At 37.5% G+C, this 21933-nt stretch overlaps 1 protein-coding gene across 11 annotated transcripts in view; it reads left to right on the top strand.

Annotated features, from left to right (window-relative positions):
- The window catches only part of ERC1 (ELKS/RAB6-interacting/CAST family member 1), a 306998-nt gene that overhangs the window by 127830 nt on the left and 157235 nt on the right, over positions 1–21933 (top strand). For 8 of the 11 annotated variants that reach the window (XM_069860940.1, XM_069860869.1, XM_069860924.1 and 5 more), the window contains 2 exons: positions 1734–1927; positions 11960–11971. In XM_069860940.1, coding sequence (XP_069717041.1) covers positions 1734–1927; positions 11960–11971 — 206 coding nt within the window. The remainder of the gene's footprint in view (positions 1–1733; positions 1928–11959; positions 11972–21933) is intronic. The other 3 variants (XM_069860880.1, XM_069860906.1, XM_069860914.1) reach the window with 1 other exon arrangement.

Here is a 21933-nt window from a genome sequence, read left to right on the forward strand (position 1 = left end):
GAAAGTCTCTCAGAAGTGAGGAGTCTTTTAAGTCTTCTGAAAAGGCATTGCCTCGGGAAAGGATTCTGTTCTTCTTCAGGATCTGTGGTTGTTGGACACTCCTGCTGAGACCTGCCTGGGAGACTCAGGGATTGCCAAGCATTTTGTTGTAGGATAAAATATTGTGCAAGTTATCCAGCTTTCTGGAATTTCTGTTTAAAAAATAAAAAAAAGGAAACTGGAATGGTTTAGCATTGACTCTCAGGCAGGCTGCTGCAAGGCCAGGGCCCTGGATGTGAAACATTCCAGTATTTGGACAACCCAGATCCATCCCAAGGTCATAGTCCCTGTAAAGACAGGCTTCAAGGCCTCCTTCAGTCCTAGAATATTCTGCTCTGAGATTCTCCTGGATTTCACTAGAACGTGGCCTTGGCTTTAACAAAACTAACTAAAAACAAGGGACTTCAAGGCAGAAATGTTGGGGTCAATGAACGGATATTTTCCTCTAGTCTTATTTTACTAAATAACTACACTAAAGATTTTGCCAACTCTATTTTTGCTGTTATCTGGTTCTTTGGAAACAGCAGCTTCTAATCCTGAGATTTTTGCTGCTGCAGTTCTGTCCAATTACCTTTAAAAGCAACGGAGTCCTGTACTATTGGATTTAGACTTACTGTGCTTTGGAGCAGAACATTGGCAGCTGCACACAAAGGGGGAAAGGAGTCTGTAGTCTTATTTTCTGTTGTAGGTTTGTATCAGAGAAGAGGAAGGCTGTGAGTTTGCAGGCAGTCTTGCTCGGCAGAATAGCTCCACCAAACCTGTTATTCACTGAAGCAATTCTGAAATAGCTTTAATTGATATCAAGTAGCAGTTCAAGATCCAAGAACAGAGGGGCAGGAGGAGAACGAAAAGATAGTCTGGTGGTTTAAACTCCAGCATACATACTGCCTTTTCATCTTCTCTAATATGCTTAGGAACTGTTTAATTAATTTTACTCATAAATTAGTGATTTTTATCAGAAACCAAGCTATTATAAAAAAAAAAGCTCTCCATTGGGGTGATTTTCTCCTCAGTCCTCTGATGCATTTTGTCCTCATAGCCTTGTTTAAAAAACACCAAACAACTAGGCAAAGATATTTTCAGTAGTTAGCCATACTCGTATTTGTCCTAGTCTATACAGCTTGGATAACTAGCAAGGACTTCAGTATCTAAGCGCCAAATCTGTCTGCAACTTTGCATACTGATGTAGTTACTGAAGGCTATTAACCTGTGATTTGTTTTTCTAGGTTACTGAAGGCTATTAACCTGTGATTTGTTTTTCTAGGTTAAGAATAGAATTTGTTTTATAGGTTAAGAATACCTCAGATAACTAATTCTGCAGTCATATCACTGTTTATTGAAGTGTATTTTAGGAATTTTTATACCCACTCAGACTTACTTCTCTTTTTCGTTCCTTTCAAAGAAGACTTTTACCTTTTTTTTCATATTTTCACTTCTTTTGTATGTTGATTCTGTTTCAGATCAAAAAGATCACTTAAAGTTTTTTAGACTGAATTAAAAAAAATTTGTTTCTGAATTTTTCTTTTCTAAAGAAGTATTTTTCCATCCTTAAAACTAGCATATGCACTATATGTTTATTTATTTGTAATAATTAATCTTAGTATTTTGAAATAGGTATCTAGAGAGTGTTGCGCAGTATCTGTAAAATACATGTGTGTGAATGAATCCTTTTGTCTTAAACCTTTTTCTTACAGGCTCATGAGGCAACCCTGGAGGCTAGGGCCAGCCCAGAGCTGAGTGATCGTATGCAGCAGCTGGAAAGGGAGGTAACAAGGTATCGGGAAGAATCTAGCAAGGCTCAGGCTGAAGTGGATCGTCTTCTGGAAATCTTGAAAGAGATGGAAAATGAGAAGAACGATAAGGATAAGAAAATAGCAGAACTGGAGAGGTGAGAATTGTATAAAGTTACTAGAAGAGCAAAAGAGCTTTTTAACGTTAGAGATAACTCAGTCCATTTTTCTTGTCTTAGAAACCTTAGAGTGCCCATTTTGGAAAAGTCCGTTTAGAGTTTTCTGTCTTCAGTCATTTATTTTAGTAGATTGTAAGTGAAAAGGTGTCTTACTGTGTGCTTTCATTACCTGGATGCTTAAAATAGGGCTGATATAGTTAAAACTAGAAGGGTAGGTAGATCTGTAAGGGAAGGGAGATGGTAAGAAAAGTTGCTGACACTGTGGTGCATTTGGAGAAGATTTTGTTCATTTGATTTAATAAATTATTCAGGCATCTTTCTCAAAAAAAAATTTAAAAAATACTGTTAAGAGCTTGTGATACTCATTACTCAGGTTCGTCTGATAAGTGACATGGAAACTCTTTGTACTGGTAGGGACACAGGTAAACTTTGACTCTTGTGAAGCTGAATTAACAGATTTGTTTTTATTCAAATGAAATGTGATTCAGCACTTTTCAGCATTCTCCATCTTTCTTTTGAAGTCAGGACGCTCTCATATTTTTTCTAGACTTTGATGTCCCAATCAAAAATTATAATTGAATTATTTGAAAAACTCTTTTCTAAGAAATACATTCTTGTTTCTTTGAAAGTGACAAAGAAGAGCTCTGAAACACTTCACCTTGTCAGCTGGGTTTCTTCTTTCTTTGTGATCATAAGCAGCATCCTGTTACATTTCTTTAAGTTATTGTTTTATTTAACCAAAAGTCTCTATAGCTATGGAGTAAGCTTGAATGTGCAAAAGTAGGGAAGTATAATTTTTAACTGTTCACTTTTTTTTCCACATGATATAACTTTCAGCCCATTGATACGTGATGTATTCAGCTTTCATGGAATTCATTCATGGAATAGGTTGATAGAGTAGGTGCATTTAGTACAAACATGAAAAAGCTAAGTAGTATTTATAAGTCATATTTGTCTGTGGGACTTTTTTCAGGCCGTTGTGGTGCCCATCTTGGGTGTGAAGTTCACCTGTCACCATGATAGGCATGCAACTTGATTAGGGGTCAGGATATAAGCAAGAAACTTCCGTTAGAAGTAAGGTATAGGGAAGAAATATGTTCATAGTGCCTTCATCTTTTTCTTTGTGCAGGAGTAATTACTTTTTAGGAAAAGCAAGTCAGAAATAGTCATCATTCTTCAGCCTGATTTCAGGAGGTGATTGGTATGACAGGAAGAGAATTTTCTTATCTGCACTCTTAATGCAAGTGTGATTTTTTTGTTATATTAGCATACAGGAACTCTAATTAAGATTGGTCTTGAATTTTCAAACACTACATAAACACATAAGTGGCCTATCATCATAAAAATACCCAGTCTGCAAGGCAAAAATAACAAGAGAATGAAGATGGACCTCCTCCTCTTTTATAGATAAAAGCATTGGCACCCAGTCTTCAGGGAGTTAAAAAACCCTTTTTCTTTGAAAAGAAGCAGTTCTAAAGGTCTGCGAAGCAATTGTTTTTCATGTTACAGTGGTAGTTTCTTGTTGTTTCAGTCACTGACCAAACTCTTACTGTATCACTGAACAGATGAAGCCCCCAAATGACTGGATATCATTCCACATCAATCAATACCCTGACTCAGTGTTATCCATGCCTTTTTACCACCTGATTTTTGCTGTTATAAAAGAAAAATATTGGTCCTTCTCTCTTTTTAACTTGTCATCTTTTCTACCATGAGATAACAGAGTATGTCTTCTTTTTTTTCTATTAATTAGAGTAGGTGTTTCAGCTATGTCAAGGAAAAGACTACTTTTGTTATCATTTGATTGTCAGCAGCTGTATCAATCAAGGGGGAAAAATAATCTTAAGAATATTCATGTTCTCTAATCACTGTGTGTGGAAATGGAAAATGTCTACAAAGTCTAAACACCTAAGGTGCGTAGTCTTAGTGTGGTGAATCAGCAAAGTATCAACACATGAAATGATTTTTCAGGTGGAACTGTAATGTAGTAATAGCAATGGAGAAAAATGTACAAGGTTTCAGATACTTCGTAGTGGAGTTTTTTACTACTAATTTATCTTTTTCTGGATAATTGTTGATATTTTTATTTGGCCGTAGTTGTTTTCAGCTGCTCATCCAAACCCCTTTTCTCTGGAAACTTGCTTCCTCCTTGTGAGTTTTTACACAAAGCAGAGTTTTTAACATGCCTATTAAATGCATAGGTTGGTCCTGGTTTTATCTACTGAGGTTTTTTTCGTGGCTGAGCTGATATATCAGGGCATGTTACATGTAAGTTTTAGAGCCAGAGTTTTGGTTTCCTGAAAAAGATAATTTTGACTTGTAAAAGTCCTTCCTAATTGTGGTCCTGCAGAGCAAGCTAGAAATCTTCTTGACTTCTAATGCTTGTACAGCTGTTCAAACTCTGCTGTTCTTCTAAAGGACCCTAATACTTGCCAAAGCATTTGTCAGCAAGTGCAAAAAGTGAATATTGCTGTGCTGTACCATTATTATTCTATGTAGAGCAAGATGAGTCACAGTCAGAATAACTGTACTGACAAAAATGGATTTTTTTTGAAAGAGAGAGTTTCTCCCTGGAGTTTTTCCTTATGCTAGTTATATGTGGCAAATAGACTATATGTCGTCAGGAGAAGAGAAATAGTAATATGGTTTCATCCATAAAAAAGAAGAAATGAGACACTGATCAGGGAGGTATGTATAGGGGAACAGTGAAGGAGAAAAGATAGGAGAGAAAAATGAAACGAGAAGCAAAAAAATGTTCTCCTCAGCTTTTTTTCAGTAATGGCAAAGCTACCTTCTCTTCAAATTAAAACAGAGAGGGAAATGCTTCTACTGTTTAGTAACTTTAGCAGTTAGTGGGTGGAGGACATTATTTTTCAGCTGTGAATAGGAGAAAAGATATCCAAAAATAATGTGTTAAATATGGTGCATGCTATGCAAAAGTTTGAAAAATATTTTAGAATCAACATGAGATGGAAAGTACAAGGTCATTAATTTATAGTCTCTGTGGGCAGGATTTTGCCTTTTCTTACAGGAAAGTGGACCATAAGTCCACATTTCTTCTGTGGGTGAACAGCCCTACAAGTTTTGTTTCTGTCCCCAGATTGTGGTGGCGTCAAGGGTTTTGTAGCTGTCTGGTTATTCACTTTCTTTATAACTAACTGTTTGCTTTTTGTATTGCCATTCCACAATCTCCTGTCTCCCTGTAACTTTTCATTTTGTGTTTTGTTTCCTTCCTTGCTTTTTCTTTCCATTTATACTGTCACATCCTGGTACCACGAGTTGTTGTGTTTTGTACGTGTGGGGGTTTTTTTGACTATGCCTTTTCTCAGAAAGCACGCCTCCCGCAAATTGCACCCTCCTTACCAGGTGTCGGTCCCTGCACCGCAACACGTAGGGGGGTTTGTGTGGGACTTCCTGGGAAAGTGAGTGCTCTATAAGGCTTCTGTTTCCTACGGGTTGGAATGTCACTGCTGGCTGCCCGGCTGCTGCTGCTGCTGTTTGGGTCTGCTGCAATTACGCTTTTTTTCTTAGGTCAAACAGGAACTAGTTATGTCAAGTACAAGCTCTAACAGTCTCTGCGTTCAACTCATGACCACAGTCCAGAGGAGGTTTGCTGCCCTTCTCCCTGATTTAAATTCAACAGAAGCTGTTGCTTTTTGTTATAATTCTCTTGCTGTGTTTTGACTTTGGTTCTAATCTCTGCTACCAGTTCTGCCTGAACCAACTAAAACTCAAGTGTTCTAAAATGTGTCATTGATAGAGGTCAGTATTGCCTTATTCTTGAGTTTTATGGTGATTATTATCCTGTAAAAAGAAAAAAAAAAGAAGAAACAAAAAGAAAGAAAAATAAAACTAATCATCTGGGACATGGCCATCATTAGCTTTCATATGGGTAGTTTACACACAAAGGTATTTATGTGCATGCAGTCTACAAATAAGAACAGATTTCATACTGAAGTGTGAAGTGGCAGTGAGTATATGCATATATATTGCTTCAGAAGTGAGCACTGAGTGAATGAGTATGGAAGTTATGTTCCAGTTACAAACTTGAAATTGATTTTAATTTGGCATGCTTGCTATATTTGACAGGTAGTCCTTGTAGGGACATAGGGCACTGCCATTTTTTTCCTGAAGGGAACTTGACTTTGACTAAGAGACAAAGGAAGACAGTACTCTGCTTTGAAATACCAGCAGTTAAGGACAGCTGGAAATGATGCCTATTTTAAGAGAGAATTTTTGGGGAGTTTTTCTAAAAAGTATTTAAGGATGCCTTGTTCAAGCAGAAACCTTCAAACCTTTGATCTGTAGCAGCCAAAAGGTATGTTCCACATCTTAAATAGTTCTTCTCAACAGTAAATAAAAGTAAAGATTAAAAAACACAGGGTGATCTCAAAGGAGTGCTGAAAAGTGTGGGCAGTAGAAGGAAGTATGTCTTTAAGACAGTGATACGTTTGTGTAGTGATCTGTGAAGGATAGATGGAGAGAGAAATTAACTGCACGTTCCATCAACTTTATGGTTTCCCAGACCAGTGTAAAGGAAACTATACTAGTAAATTATGCCTAATGCTTAAGTCAACAAACTGAAGTTGAAATAAGGATTTTCAAACCATTATTCATATGTTATAATAATTGTCCTTGGTTTTCAAGTTGGTTGTTTCCGTGAATTTTTAAATAAATTTTTTAGAGAATTTCTAAACAAGAACCACATCAGGGCATATAAGTAACTAAAGTAAGAGAGATGTTGTCAAATTAAAAAGTGAAAGATGTTTATAAAGTCACAATCGTTAACCTTGAGAGATGGTATGACTATAATTCTGTAGTATCATAACTCATTAACATCCTCCAAAACCAAATTGAACTCTGATTCAGGCATAGGAGAAATTGAAATAATTAAATATTAGTTTAGAACACTTTAATCCATTTTGGTACCATAAATCAAAAAACAAATAGGATATATTTATCTCATTTATCTTGTATTATTACAAGGCACAATTTGTTGTTGTTGTGTTTTTCATCCAGTTCCCTTAAAAATCTGTACTTTAAGTGAATATTAACATTCTAAGATTAATCACTCAAAACTTAGGACATTCCAAAATGAAAATCGTCATGTAATTTTAATTCCTTTCTTCTGTGAGCCTGTGTAACACAGTAAAGAGATGCAGTCTTTAACCGTATGAACAATTTTTTTCCACAAGAACACAGCCATTGGTGTATGAAGGATGTAGCTGAAACTGTCCTCAAAAGATCTGGGGTGAGGCTGACACCTGTCATGGAAAATTTCAGCACAATTTGTTAATATTTGGCAAGCAACTGAGAACAAGGCTTTGTAATGGAAAGAAGTTGTCAGGCCCATAGTCCAGCTCCACCTCTGAGCACACAGATTTATTGAATATTAAGATTTTCATCTTTTCCAAGCTAGGAAATAAAGAAGTAATTTCTTTCTTCTCAGTCTTGCTATGTCTTCGTACAAAATGAACATTACTCCTAAAGTCCCACATCAAGTTTCATAGAGGAAAAAATAATATATCCACAGAACTGCTCTAAACAGACAAGAATATAAGCTGCAGACACCTTTACTTACAGGTATTTGACTTCAGACATTTGAAGGTATGCTGATTTTTGAAAGCAACTGTTCTGCCCTCTGAAAATCAACCTTTGTTGAAGTGCCTTACCGTCAATGCTCACACTCACTGTTCGTTTTTGAAACCTACCTCTAAGAAAAGAAAAGAGAGAGACACTGCCAGTAATTGCAAATCCGTCTGTAGAGAGCACCAGATAAAAAAGCCATCTTAGTGATTTTACGGTGACTCCTCAATCCATCCGCACCTTTTTCATGCAGTGAGGTATCCTTTTTCCATTTGTTCTTTATTTAGCTATCCTTTATTTCCCGTTCTCTCCCTTTTCCTGTGTTTTGGGAGAAACTGAAACTTTGTGATATTGCAGAAATGGCTGTTCTAAAAAACAAAGTCGAACAACCCCAATTAGTCCAGTGCTTGACATGGTGAGAGATCAGGACTGGTGCAGGCTTTGGCTGGAAGAGCTTGCTGTATTATCCCATCACTGAACCACCCAAGCTGGGATATTTGCCCTGGTATTATTTCCATGTTCAAGCAGGCAGGGCTGACGCTATTAAGCAGAGTGATTCATGTCTTTAGAACAGAGTACAGACCTTTGTTAAACTTGGCAATGGGCCAAGAGCTTTGTTTATCTACTATGCCAAGGCTAAGGATTTTATCTTGGATCCTCCACCTTGCTCTAGAGTTCCGAATAATGAGAGGCACTGATGATGAACTTTTTTTGAGGGCTTCTTCTCCTGCCAAATTTCCTGTACTGTTAAAAGTCCTTTTTGTTTTTATCACTAAGTCAAGGTGGTTATCATGCCCAAGTGTGTTATCTGTAGTGAATATGGGATTTGTCATCTGGTGATTTGTACTCTGCTTGCATGGTGACAATTTTGGAGTTTATTTAGCAAATATATCCTAATCCAACTGCTTGATCAATAAAGTGTATTAGCTCTGACATAATTAAAATAATTATAAAACCAGAAGAGAAAGAACTTTATGTAAGTAATGAGCCTAGTTTGCATATTAGCATTTCATTGTTACCTGCCTTGACTACATCTCTTCAGAAGTTGCTTTGTAGCTTCGTTTCAGTCAACATCTTTGAGCAATATGAGTGTATCCATGCTCACAAACTAGTATGAAAGGAGAAAACAAAACAAACCCACACCAAAACCACCCTTTTATACAACTGATAGTGTAAAAATAAAAGTGGCATATCCTTACATTTACTTGGAGTTGAGTAAGAACAAAAGGAGAATCCAGTAATTGCAAGTATTATAATATTAGTGGTCCATGGCCATGTTTTTTCTCTTAGATGGGTGCATGCATGTGTGCATAGGTGCACACACAAATGTTCTCTCTCTCTTACTCGCCCATCTCTTCCCTATACCTCTAAATTTCAACTAAAAAGAAAAAAAGAAGACCAGCCATCCTTCTTTTTTCCAAGAAAGGGTCCAAAGTAAATAGCTTTTCTACTTCAACTGACACAAGAAAGATCAATTGTGTATTATTATCAGAGTACTTTGAAGGAATGACAAAAGTAGTAAAAATACACAATCACTCGCTGTCAAACCAGTGGAATTCAAAGGCTAGAAATCATTAAATAAACTTTTCCCTAAGTACATCTGAGACTAATAACATAGATGCATTCCAGTCATTATAGTATACAAGCATATGGAAAAAAATATAGCTGGAATAATCAACAGATTTTAAAATATATATTTCTTAATTAAAATACTAAAGTGTTCACATCTCACCAAGGATCAGATTTAAGTCAGCTGTATCTTTAAACTTAATGAGAGGGTATTTTAAAAGAAAAGGGATTTCTCTGAGACTGCCATTTGGTGTTACAACTGTCTCCCTGTGTGACTGTTGCATCGGAGTGCATAGTTAACAGGGCTGAGCAGAAGCGCTGCTACTGGATCTTGTATGGAATGCTGCGAGTGTGTGTTCTTGCTCGAAGGGAAATAGTGCAAACTAAAAATTATTTGCTCTGTAATGAGCATGTCTGGGTATGTATCTGATCCTGCTTGCTTGGAGCTGCTTGCTGGGGCAGATGCTTGCTGTGCTCCTCTGCTCAATTTCACTGATAAGCCCTGTGTACTGAGGCTTCACCTCCAGTCTGTAGCAATCTCCATTGGCTTCCTAATAGCTGGCAATTTCAGGTGTCTGCCTTGGTTTTAGTTTGAATGATAGCATAGTTCCAGATTTTTTCTAATTTTAATGTACTTTCAGGCATATACCTCATTTTTGTTTGGATAAATATTATGATTATTTTTAAAATCTGAATTGAGCCCATGTAAAACAAACAAAAACAAATATGGAAAAGAGAGCTAGCAATTACTCAAAATGTGAAGAAAGAATTTATTGCATAACAAAATGAATCAGAATCATAGAATGGTTTGGGTCAGAAGGGACCTTACATATCATTTAGTTCGAACCCCCCTGCCATGAAGATGTAGCAGGAATTCTTCTCCATTCAAATCCCGTGCAGATGGCTAAAATCTGTAGCATGCAGAAAATTCCAAGTGACCTCAGCGTAGTGTTTCAGTGACTCAGTGTTTCAGGTACTGTTTCACCTTCATCTTGTGCCAGCCAAAGATGCTACTTTCAATAGCAATTGAAAGAACACCATGGTTCGTTCAAAAGCAACAGGGCTATCCTGAATCCTAACCTTTTTTTCACATTTAAATTGAAGAAACAGTATCACGTCATCATTACAATAGAACCAGGAACTACAAACGGTCCCTGAAATACAAATTGAGAAGTCTTTAATTTCTGTAATCTAGACTCAGAAGACAGTCTTTTTACCCCATACCTTTATTTATTCCCATATCTGGGAATTCCCATATCCCATATATTTATATTCTTTTTTTTTTTTCCCTTTAGTTAAATTTGTTTGACTAGCCACAGCTCTGCAGCTCAGCTTCAAGAGCATACTCTTGGATTTCAGTCAGGATTGTTAGGTACATGCTTTTCTGTATGAATTAACCGAGGCTTTTGGAACGCTATAATTTACTTCAAGATCAAACTCAGAGATGAGGTATTTGGCATTCTGCAAGTCTCATCTCTCTCAAAATCCCCAAATATCACAGCCTTTCCAACAGCTGTTCTTGAAGAACTTGATTTGAAGAGTGTTAGTTTAAAAGCCAAAAAAGTATATTTACACTAGGTTAGCTGTTACAGACCAACAATACATTTCTTAGCTGTACTTCACTCTGAAACTGCTGCTCATAGAAATTCAATATCCTACATTGTTGTTTGGGAAATTTATGCCAGAAAGAAGGACTTCAAATTTCATTTACATGGTCCGATATAGCAAGAGGAATAAAGCATATCGCAGTTAGTCTGTACTATAGAAATATTTTTCTCCAGAGCATGTCCTGCCTTTTTAGAGTGAAATTTTGCCATGGGAGAAGTATACTGGATGTTGCAAAAGCCAAATTGCCACTTTGGACAGCAGGACATTTACATTTCCTCTCTTCTTTTGACTGAAAAAGAATAAAGTTTAAAATCAGATAAAAAAGATCTGTGATTATAGCTCCTTGTTGACTTAGTGTGCTGTTATCAGTGAAATTGACAGCAGATGCCTATGAAAAGATATTGGAGGTACTTGGGAAAAGAAAAAAGCAATAATGAACCTATGGGATGTCATTTAATACAGGGAACTCCAGCATTTTGTCTTTGTCAAACCTGCTGTTGAAAAATGTTGGAGAGAACTGTCAAAAATCTGCCTGTTTGGTCATTATTGTTTTTAGATTGCACCTTATATGGGAGAATTAAGACAGCAACACTGAAGGAAGAAGAGGCAGATACTCTTGTTTGTCTTTGGAAGGTTGACTTTGATGTCAAAATTAAGAAAGATGAACTTCTAGCTTTGAGAAGTCTTCAGAAGTTGAAGACTTTATTACATAGTTGGTGTTTTTATTCCTTCTATTCCCTTTTTACAAGTTTGGGTCATCTGCAGGAAAAGTTGAAAAAAATGTTTGTCTTGCTTATGGAGAGAAAATAAGCCTCTAGAGGATGGCACAAAGGAACACATTAGGGTTCATCTCAGGTAGTCAAATTCCACATTTTCAAAACATTTGTTAGAATTCTGGAAGAAAGATGCTTGCTAGTGATGTGATGTAAATCCAGAGTTTTCTACAGTTGGCATATTTCCCTTTTCCAAAAACTGTTGTGTATTGAAGTCTTATTTTCTCTACAGAAAGTTGCCTCTGAGTGAAATGGTGTAATCTAATGTAAACGTTCTCCTTTTTTATTTTATTTTTTATTAGATGTCTATAAAACATGCAGCTCTGTGTCTGTGAAGGATTGTGTGTCTGTGTGTCATTCCCTGATTTAAATCTGCTTGTTTTGTCCTGTATTCTTGAACTGCTTTATCTCTGGACCTGTTTTCACTAACTCTTTTTCTTTCGCATCTCCTTCCTGGATTTGCTGCTTCCTTCAGCCTCACCTCAAGGTCAGTATTCACTTTTAATAAGGATGTGTCTAAGACTATTGTCTACTCAGCTAAAATTGAGATCTTGCAGTAGATTACACATCAAATTACATGATCTACTAAATAAAAGATTGGAGATTGGATTGAGTCTCTGTGGGAGGATGGGTTGGGTAGGGTGCACGTTTAGAAGAAACTTGTACTTAAAGAAGAGAATTTTAATCAAACCACTGTAAATCAATGTTGTAGTGCACTAGAAAGAAGAGGGAAGACTTACCAATAAAGCTTCTCAGGGAAAAAAGCTACAGGAACAAGAATCTGAAGCAAGACAGTTTAAATATTATTGATTTTATCTGTTACTTCAAGAAGAAAACAGATTGAACATTAGCCACGTTCTCTGATACATGCGGTTGAGTGCAAAACTAGTTCCTTTAAGGTATTAGCCATTTTTATCATTGCATCTGTATTTGAAACCTTGTAGTGATGATGCAGAACTGGTTTTGGTGCAATTTGAGTATGTCGTGCTATCAGAAAGAAGCAAGAGCTAAAGGTTAGCAAGAAGTAAATTAGCAAGATGAAAGATTTGTTGAAGGTACAAAGTGATAAACTACAGAAGAAAACGTTAGCAAGAGACAACATGTTTTGAAATCTTCAGCCATGGCTCAATTTCTTATTTTATACTCTAAAAGCATTTGCTCAAGATAGATTTTGGGATTACGATAGGGTAACTAGCAGTAAATGTCTATGGCCTACATAATGTAAGTCGGAATACGTCATCTCGTGACCTCCAGTTGACTTTAAAAGGCTCTGAAACCATTTTGGATTCTTGTCTTTGCTGATAAAGTATGTTTGGGTAGAAAGCATCTGTGACTCCTGATGAAAGAATGATTATAATTGTTTCAGGCAGTGTCTTTGCCCAGAAAGCCACTACTGAATGACTAAAGTTCTCAGTTATCAACCAATATCCGGCTTTTCTCTTCCTGATTAACACTGTGAAAAATATGGTGGTGAGTGGAATCCCACGATTCTGTGATGCCACTGACGCCTTTAAATTGTGTCAGCGTTCTGACCTTGGTTTGGCCCAGACGTTGCACTTGTGGCCTTGGCAGTGTCTTTTTCTTCCTCCCACAAACTGGAAAAAGATTGGAAGTTAATCATGTTGTTGTCCATCAGTACCTTCTGTATGCAATGTGTTGTACTGGCAGACTCGTAATTGTTGGGGAAAGGACTGTCCTTGAATGACCCTTTTTTGCAGATCCCAAAGAACAGAACTGCCAGGACGGTTTTCTGCACTGTGAGCATTCTCCTCTGAAATACACACAGTGCCTTTTCCTGCATGAACAGGACTTCTGTTGAGTAGTCTGTATATGCCAGTGGCCATGATGAGTGGAGTTTGATATGCTTTGTCTGGCCGATAAAATAAGAAATGTTTTAGAATCCACTCATCAAAGGTATCTCTGCTTCAATCGGTACAGCTATAGGTTTTTATCCATACCTGCAACTATCCTGGAATTTGTGATGAAGAAGAGGGGGAACCATTTTTAGGATGTGGTTTGAGTGTATTTTTTTCAGAGACCTGGCACGATTTCACTTTCCTCAAAAAATGTAACCATAATTTTTATTACTCTCATTTGGAGCATGTTGTAAATTTGGCTAGAGAAGATGTAACTGTGGTTTTAGGTGGCCAAATCTTAGGACCCTCGAAGAATTTTCTGATAAGACGTTAAAGAGATTGTCTGTTCTGTCCTCAGAGACTTAGTAGTTTTATTGATGGTTTCTTACCTTTTTTTTTTTAAATTTTATATTTTATATTCTAAAATTGATTGCTGTGATGGAGAAGAGGAGGCTGAGGGGAGACCTCATTGCTCTCTACAACTACCTAAAAGGAAGTTGTGGAGAGGAGGGTACTGGCCTCTTCTCCCAGATGACAGGGGACAGGACAAGAGGGAATGGCATCAAGCTCTGCCAGGGGAGGTTCAGGCTGGACATTAGGAAAAAGATTTTCACAGAAAGGAGTCATTGGGCACTGGCAGAGGCTGCCCAGGGAGGTGGTTGATTTACCTTCCCTGGAGGTGTTTAAGGGATGGGTGGACAAGGTGCTGAGGGACATGGTTTAGTATTTGATAGGAATGGTTGGACTCGATGATCCGATGGGTCTTTTCCAGCCTGGTGATTCTATGATTCTATGATGGCTAGTTTAATATATTTGTTAAAATAAGTAAAAGAGTGTAGGGGAATACATGAAATGACTGCTCTTAGAACTGCAAAATCTGTGTTGGGCAGAAACACAATGAAAAGATTCTGCTAAAGACAAGCAGGAAAATTACAGGGGCCTGCAGTACCACTCCTTTTCTATCACATATATTTTAACGTTTGCCTAATTATTGTTACTTGCAACTTATGAAGAAATAGCTGTTCTGTGAAGGTACATTCTACATTGGAAGCTACTATGAGAACTATAAGTTTATTTTTCTCTTAGTGGTGTAAAGCAGTCATTTTTTCCAGACATCAAAGCCAATGTGTCTTCCTGGAAAGGAGCTAAATGTGTAAAAAAATATGTTAGGTCTGTCTGCCTTCTAGAAACAGGAATCATAGAATTATATCTGTTCTCATCAAGAAAAGCTTTGCTTACTGTAATCAGTGCAAAACCTCTGAATTTTCCGATATATTAAGCTTTCATCATCACTCTCCTGTTCATAAACTCAGTGAACCAGAATGTAATAGTGTAAACTGCATCACTGTTGCTGTTAGGACATGTACTTACTGCTCAAGAGTCCAAGGGCCTAGAGTAGGTGTCATACTGATTCACGTAAATAAAATTGACGTGGAAGGCATGGGGATTAAAGCAGTTTTCCATATGTAGCTTTTGGTAAACATCTCTGTTGATGACAGCTTTACATAAAGAACTGTCCACGAGTGAATAACACTATTCCAGTGTCATTACCATGAAGTCATATGCTGCAGTTCTTTTAAGTGGTTCTTATGTATACATGTCACAAAAGTTGAGATGGGAAAAGATAACAAGATTGACGGAATCGGGTGCTATAGTGAGCAATCGGACACTTTTCAAGGAAAGAATGAGGTATATTGACAAAGCAAAAGCAAGATTTCTAGCTTCAAATTGGGTAACAAACAGCTTAACTGTTTCAATTTATTTCTCTTTTGCATTTAGCTTTTATTTATCGCTGTTATTTATGTCTTGTCTGCTGAATAATGTTGAACATGCTGTATATCAACAATTTATCTTTGTAGCATAGCACTGGAATGGAAAAATAGCTGGAACTAGAGGACAGGAAGCCTCCCACAGGAAGCTTGTCTTTTAGTGTCCTGGTACTACTGTCAGATTTTCTAGTAGTGTACATCATGTGGTTAATTGTGCTGAGTGTTATCCTTTGAAGCAAATAACCCAGATCCTAAGAGAAAGAAGTTTTCTAGATTTTTTTCTATACCAAAGGGAATTTGATGCAATAGGAAGTAATAAAAACGTACTGTAAAACTTATTTCTGTGCAGCAAAGTGTCTTGGTGATTGGACAAGTGCAGGCTGATGGAATGAATCCAGATAAAAATTTCTGCAACACGTGTCCCTGTAAAATTAAATAACAGTGTAGCAACTCAAGTGTAACCTTATAAAATAAAAAAAAACCCCAAACCAAATACTAAATCTAAGGGGAGTGTTTCAGCCCTTTTTTCCAGAGTCCTAAATTCATGTCAAACAGAACACATCTAACCACCAAAGAAATATTTAAAACATTTCTTCCAAGAAAATCACACATAATAGTGTGCATAGAGAGTTAGACAAATACAGGAAACTGAGGATACTCTTCAGTAATCGTTACAGAAAATAAAAAGCAGACTATTTACTTACAAGCATATAGTCTGTGGTACCTGTGGGTTTTTCATTGTGATGGAAGTATCTTTATACATTGTGCCATAAAGTATATCTCCAGGAAGCCGTGTATTTGAGTACTGAGAAAGCATCTGGGCTGTCAGGAGAAATTTCACTAGATGCGTGGCTGGCTCTTTAGTTTCATGCTTTCAGGAGACTCTGGTCTTCATTCTTCCACTGTGCTGGTCCTTAGCCACATAAGGAAATGATAAAAATTTCAAGCATGTTGAGTCAGCACTGGTTAGTTTTAACTCAACAGAGCCAGATATGTTGTGTTCAAGGAAGCTTCCATTTAAATTTCCTTGGTCATCTCTTAGAAATAACAACCTCTTGTTTTTTTATTTAATGTATTTTTCCTTTAACTCTACCTAAAGCAAAAAAAGCTTTATGAGATACATTTCATTAAAACGTACTGTGCTTTTAAGCACTGTCTGTTCCTTGCGAGTGAGAAGACATCTGCAACATGATAGTGGAGAAAGGAAGAAATGAAGGTGTCAGACCTGTTGGCTGTGAAGGTTGGGTGGTGATGAGTAGGACACAAAACAGAACTGTGGTTTTTCATAGAACAAGTTGGTGGTGTAGTCTTTCAAGTTTGCTTTATGTTTAGTGATTGTCAGAGCTTTCTTCCTGTTTGAAATGGAATCTAACTTTTCTGACAAAGGTCCTCTTCTCTTGCCTTATCTCACTGCATCTTAACAAAGCAAAATTATTCACAGCTGCGCATCATCTCAGAATTTCACTGTTCCACAGTCTTGCATGATCTGATTTCTTCCCTATAACCTGCTGAAATTAATTTAATTATGTGATACACTGAGGAGTTGTTTTTCTTTTTGTGTTATTGCTCTGTTTTCAGTACATGTATTCACAAAGCATGCAACTTTCCTGTGGGAATTTGAACTGGGGTAGCGCTACAAAGACACGTGACTGGGTATGGCGCTGGGGGGGATGTTTGTATGTCAACACTATGCTGTGAATTTTGTAGAGCTCCAAGTTGAATGATCTTGAGATATTAGAGGAATCCTTCACAATTTGCCTTTTCTGGATATTAAGAAAGGTGTCTTTTTACTATACTACTTGAAACATCAAAATACAACATTATTTAGAATACATTTTAAAACATGTAATGCGTTTTTATCTTAAAATATCCCAAGTTAGCAGATTATCTAGCACATAGTCATCAGAAGATTAACTGAAATTATCATTCAAACTTCATGCAACATTAAACATTTTGACTAACCCATATGCGTCACATCACATTTAGTCACAGGAATAAAATCTGAAGGTTATTTTTCTTCTTTAATGCCTAACTTCCATGTAAAAATTTATCCCCCAAATGGCTAGATTTTTATTTCTGTTAAAACTCTAAAAGCCAGGTAAGCATATGGACAGACAGTGAATTTATGTGTATGGTAAAAAAGTCTTGATGCAGACATTTCCATAACTGACTACCAAAAGCCTTAACAGACCCAGGACTCAGCAACAATGCAATAGTTACAGAGAATTCAGTCGAGTGGGGGAGCGTTGTAAAAGGTGAAGGATGAGGAGCTCAGTAGCTTCTTTTCCTCTTTTTTTTCACTGATACAGACTCCTTTCAGGTCCCTGAGCACTGCGGCAGAGTCTGCAGGAGTGAAGTATTACCCATAGAAGTGGGAGACCAACTTACAGACCATTTAAAAAAATTAGAAATATGCAGACTGATGGAATCAGATCAGATACATACAAGTTTGCTGAGGGAGCTGAATGATGCCATAGTGACAGCTCTTTTTATCATCAAAAGCTCATGGCTGTCAGGGAAAGATCCTCATGACTGGCAAACATCACTCTCATCTTCGAGAATAACTAGAAGGAGGATCCAGGGGATTGCAGGCCAGTCAGTATAATTTTATGTGCTGGGAAGTCTTTGAAGCAGATCGTCCTGGAAGAACTCTCCAACGATCTGAAGAACAAGAAGATGATAGGGAACAGCCAGTATGGAATTACAAGGGCAAATCATGCCTCATCAATCTGATTGCCTTTGGTGATGAGATGACTGGCTTAGAGGGCAATCAGCACTGTTTAATGTCTTTTTAATAGCAAACTGAGCGGGGGTGGGGGGGTGGGGTGATTATGGGGAGTATATGGTGAAGGGCAGGGCTCCTATTTAGGGTGGTTTTGACAGGCTAAAGAAATGAACTGGCAGAATCCTCATGAAGCTCAATGAAAAGAAGTGTAAAGCTCTGCACCTGGGGTTGAATAACCCCTGCTTCTCTGCTGGCTGAGGGCCAACTGATTAGAAAGCTGCTTCATAGAGAAGGACCAAGGGGGTGACTGAGGACAAGTTTGAATTAACTGAGTCACATTACTGCAAAGAAAGCCAGGTGTCTACTGGCTGTGTTAGCAGAAGCACAGCTGGCAGGTCAAGGGAAGTGGTTGTTTCCCTTTACTTGACATTTGTGAGGCTGCACCTGAAATACTATGTCTCATTTGGGGCTGTTTGGTACAAGAAAGACGTGGGGATAATTCAGTGAGTCCTGCAGGCTGGCCAGTGAGATGACTAGGTGCTACATCACCTGACGTACAAGAAGAGGCAGAGAGAACTCGTGTGTGTGTGTGTGTTCAAACCTAGGAAGAGATGCTTCGTGAGAGAGCATACTGTGTGCTTCCAACTATCTAATGGGGAGGTCTAGAGGGTAACAGAGCCAAACTCTTCTCAGAAGTGTTCACAAAGGTTGAGAAGCAACAGACACAAATTGCAACATGTTCGAATCTAAGCTCCAGTGAGATAATTGGTAGCAAAAGTTCAGAATGATGGTAGTCAGATCCTGAAACAGATGCCTAGAGAGTCTGAGGAGTCTCCATCACTGGAGATACACGGAACTCATCTGAACAACAGTATGAGCAACCGGCTCCAATTTGGCCTTGTTTTGAGCTGGGGACTGAACCAGATAACCTTCAGAGATCCCTTCAACCTGAATTACCCTATGATTCTAACTTACTATGGTAAGTTAGTCTGTATTCTAGGACAAACTCTGCAATTTCTGTGCGTTTTTGGCAAAAAATTGCTGCATTATACTGACTTTGAAAAACAAAATAAAACATAGCATCATAGAATGCTTTGGGTTGGAAGGGACCTTTACAGATCATCTAGTCCCCTGCAGGAACAGGGACATCTTGAATTAGATCAAGTGCTCAGAGCCCCATCCAACCTGACATAATTTTCTTGTGATTTCATAGCACTACAGCTGTAAGAAAAGGTAGTATGACGAATATGGGAGTGGGAGCTGTGGTCCACTGCACTTTTATTTCTTTAAAATTTCTATTTGTAATCTAATTTTTTAAATTATTTTTAAAAGCCCCAAGAATTGCTGCTCTCCGGGATAGTACATCGCTGTGGTATGTGTAAGGATAGTATTAATAGGCTTATCCTTTCATAAATAATATTTCACCTGGACTTTTTTCTTTCAAGCTTTCTGATGTTGCCTTTATACATATGTAAGGCCTGAGATGTCCTTTCTCCTCATCCCTAAACACAGATACTCTCAAGCCTTATTGCTGTTAATAGAATCAGAGAAGATAAAATCGGAAATTATCTCTTTTACCCATGGTTTTTGTATGTCTTCTGTAAACTTCTTTTGCTGGCTGTGCCTCATTTGGTCCTAGAAACTACAACTGTCAGCAACTGACAGTTGCCATGCTAGTGTGCTCAGTGCCAAGCCTTGAGAAAATATCACAAAAGGTCCAATCCAACAGAAAATTGAGGCTCCTTTTCTACTAGTTCCTGCTCCCCTCTGTTGCTCAGCTCCCTCCTAGCATGTAAACTTGTGACTCAAAGCCATGGATTTACTGCAGCTCACCAGATGGCAATTCTGAAAATCATATGTTGTCATCCTTAGCTTTCAGCATCTGTCCAGCTTTAAGCTTTGTCAGTCCCACTGGCACTAATAGCACTATCAGATTGTTTGCATTCTGAATGCCAGCAAAACTCAGATTGTCTGCAAACTTCCCCTTGTGTTTTTGGTGTCTTGAGCTGTTAATGTCATGATTGCTGAAGTTCCACATGCTGGAAACTAAAACAGAGGTGACATGATAAAACTTTACCCTCCAAGTACATGTAAGAATCCTAGCCATGCAAGCTTAAGTGAGGGGCTGTATCTGAGAATAAACATTCTTCTTGAAGCATCTCCTGTCGTACATTTTCACCAATATTGTGTGCAATGTTGTTTGATTCTTTCTCTAAACCTGCCTTACTCTGTAACAATCTGTATTATATGCTCACTTACTTCCTTTTGTCTGTAATGTTAGGAAAAAAGGTGTATTCTGTTTAATTTTTTAAGTTTCAGCTGGTAGGATTCTTGATTTAGGTGGATGTGCCCAAATTCCTTAGGTAATTGTACCAAATTAATAGCAGCTTTATAACTTATAACCAGCTATTAGATGGATATACTCATCCGCTTCACTTTTTGGTGTGTATTTTTTCACATTACATAGATAATACCAGCAAAATATGTTACCGGTGTCACACAGAGACCTTAATAAACATAGATTTTCTTTATTATTATTTTTTTTAATACTATGTCCTTTTGGCAATAGATATAAAGGATATAAGAGCAAACATTTTTTAAGTATTTGATATGGCAACATATTTTAAAGGATTGATACCCATTGTGTTAACCAACATAAGCTGTCTTTTCTTTTAGCATTGCTTGGTTGCTTCCTGCTCTCTTGTGCTTTGCAAAGAAAATTATTTTTTTTTCATCGTTTACCTTTAGGCCATCTTGTATGAAAAAAAAAGCGGGGGAGAGCGAAATGAAATTACTAGTAAAAACTTTATTAGGCTATTGCCAAATGACACTTTATACTGCAAAAGTACCCGCTGACCTGGAATGGGGGAAAAATGGATTTTTCTGGTGCATTTGGAGTAGAACACTTAACTGCAACATTTTATGTCATTTCTTCTTGAAGAAAATGTTTTATGATTGTATCTCCAAATCGAAGAGACTGTTCCCTACATTATAAATAATAGGCATAGTTTTTGTAGAGACTGTGGAGTGCATTATAAAAAGGTTATCAGTCAGATGTAAACAACTGTTGATTTTTACTACTTGGCTTACAACTTGCCTTCTTTTTCTTGTTTCTCTTGCTTTCAGCACTGATTTCACATTTTATTATGGCATATGCAGCTGTCTTCGCTCCAAGAGTCAGGGCATGTCACACAGTTTTTGACAGTTTGTTTCTTTGGACTGCTTATTTCTATTTTCATTTTGAGTATGCTTGCTTCACATGAACAAATGACAGCTGAAATGTAGCCGAAGGAGTCCGCTTTGTATTTTTAGTTTCTTAAAGCTTCAAAGATTATTGTAACTTCAGCAAAATCCTTATAGTGTTTACAAAAGCTAAACTTTTGGAAGATCAGTCTACAGCGTTACTGTGTTGGTTAAATAGAAGTACATGCTATTCCCAACTTATTCTAATTTTTCTCATAAATTATGCTGTGAGGCTTCTGATAGCATCATCTGTTTTGATTAAATTTCTCACCCTTACTTACACAGGTACGCCACACTCCTGTTGTTTGCATTAAATTTCCTTAAAAATTACTGTTTCCATATCTCTAAAGAAACAGCAGATCTCCAAACTCAGAACCATTCTCCATATCAACTATATTCTCAAAAGAAACATCTGCTGAGGCAAAAAAAAAAAAATTACCTTCTAGAAACTGCAGTTCAGATTCCACATAAACCAGACTGCTGCCATCCTTCAGGCTCCTTATGCTCCCTGATCAGAACCAAAGATTTCCTCAGTGTCTCTGAAACAGAAACTTAGCACCACCAGTGAAAGTTTCTTGTGCTTTTGCTTTGGAAAGCCCAAAAGGAGCCTTACGTATCAGCACTGCATAACCTGTAAGACTACAGCAATTCATGCCACTTGCTGGTCTCAGTAGTGTGTATTCTGCATAGCTCTCCAAAGCTTAGAGCTTTATTGCTGGGCAAACTTAATGTTTGCTAGTGCGTGTAGCCCTGTGTTTTATTTCCTTCCTTGTGAAAGAAGAACGTAAAAAACTCTAAAGATCTTCTTTGTAAAGATACTGTTGCTCTTAAGATTCAGGAAGAGTTGGTGAAAATC

The sequence above is a fragment of the Phaenicophaeus curvirostris genome, chromosome 1 (genome assembly GCF_032191515.1).
Source record: "Phaenicophaeus curvirostris isolate KB17595 chromosome 1, BPBGC_Pcur_1.0, whole genome shotgun sequence".
NCBI classification, from domain to species: Eukaryota; Metazoa; Chordata; class Aves; order Cuculiformes; family Cuculidae; genus Phaenicophaeus; species Phaenicophaeus curvirostris.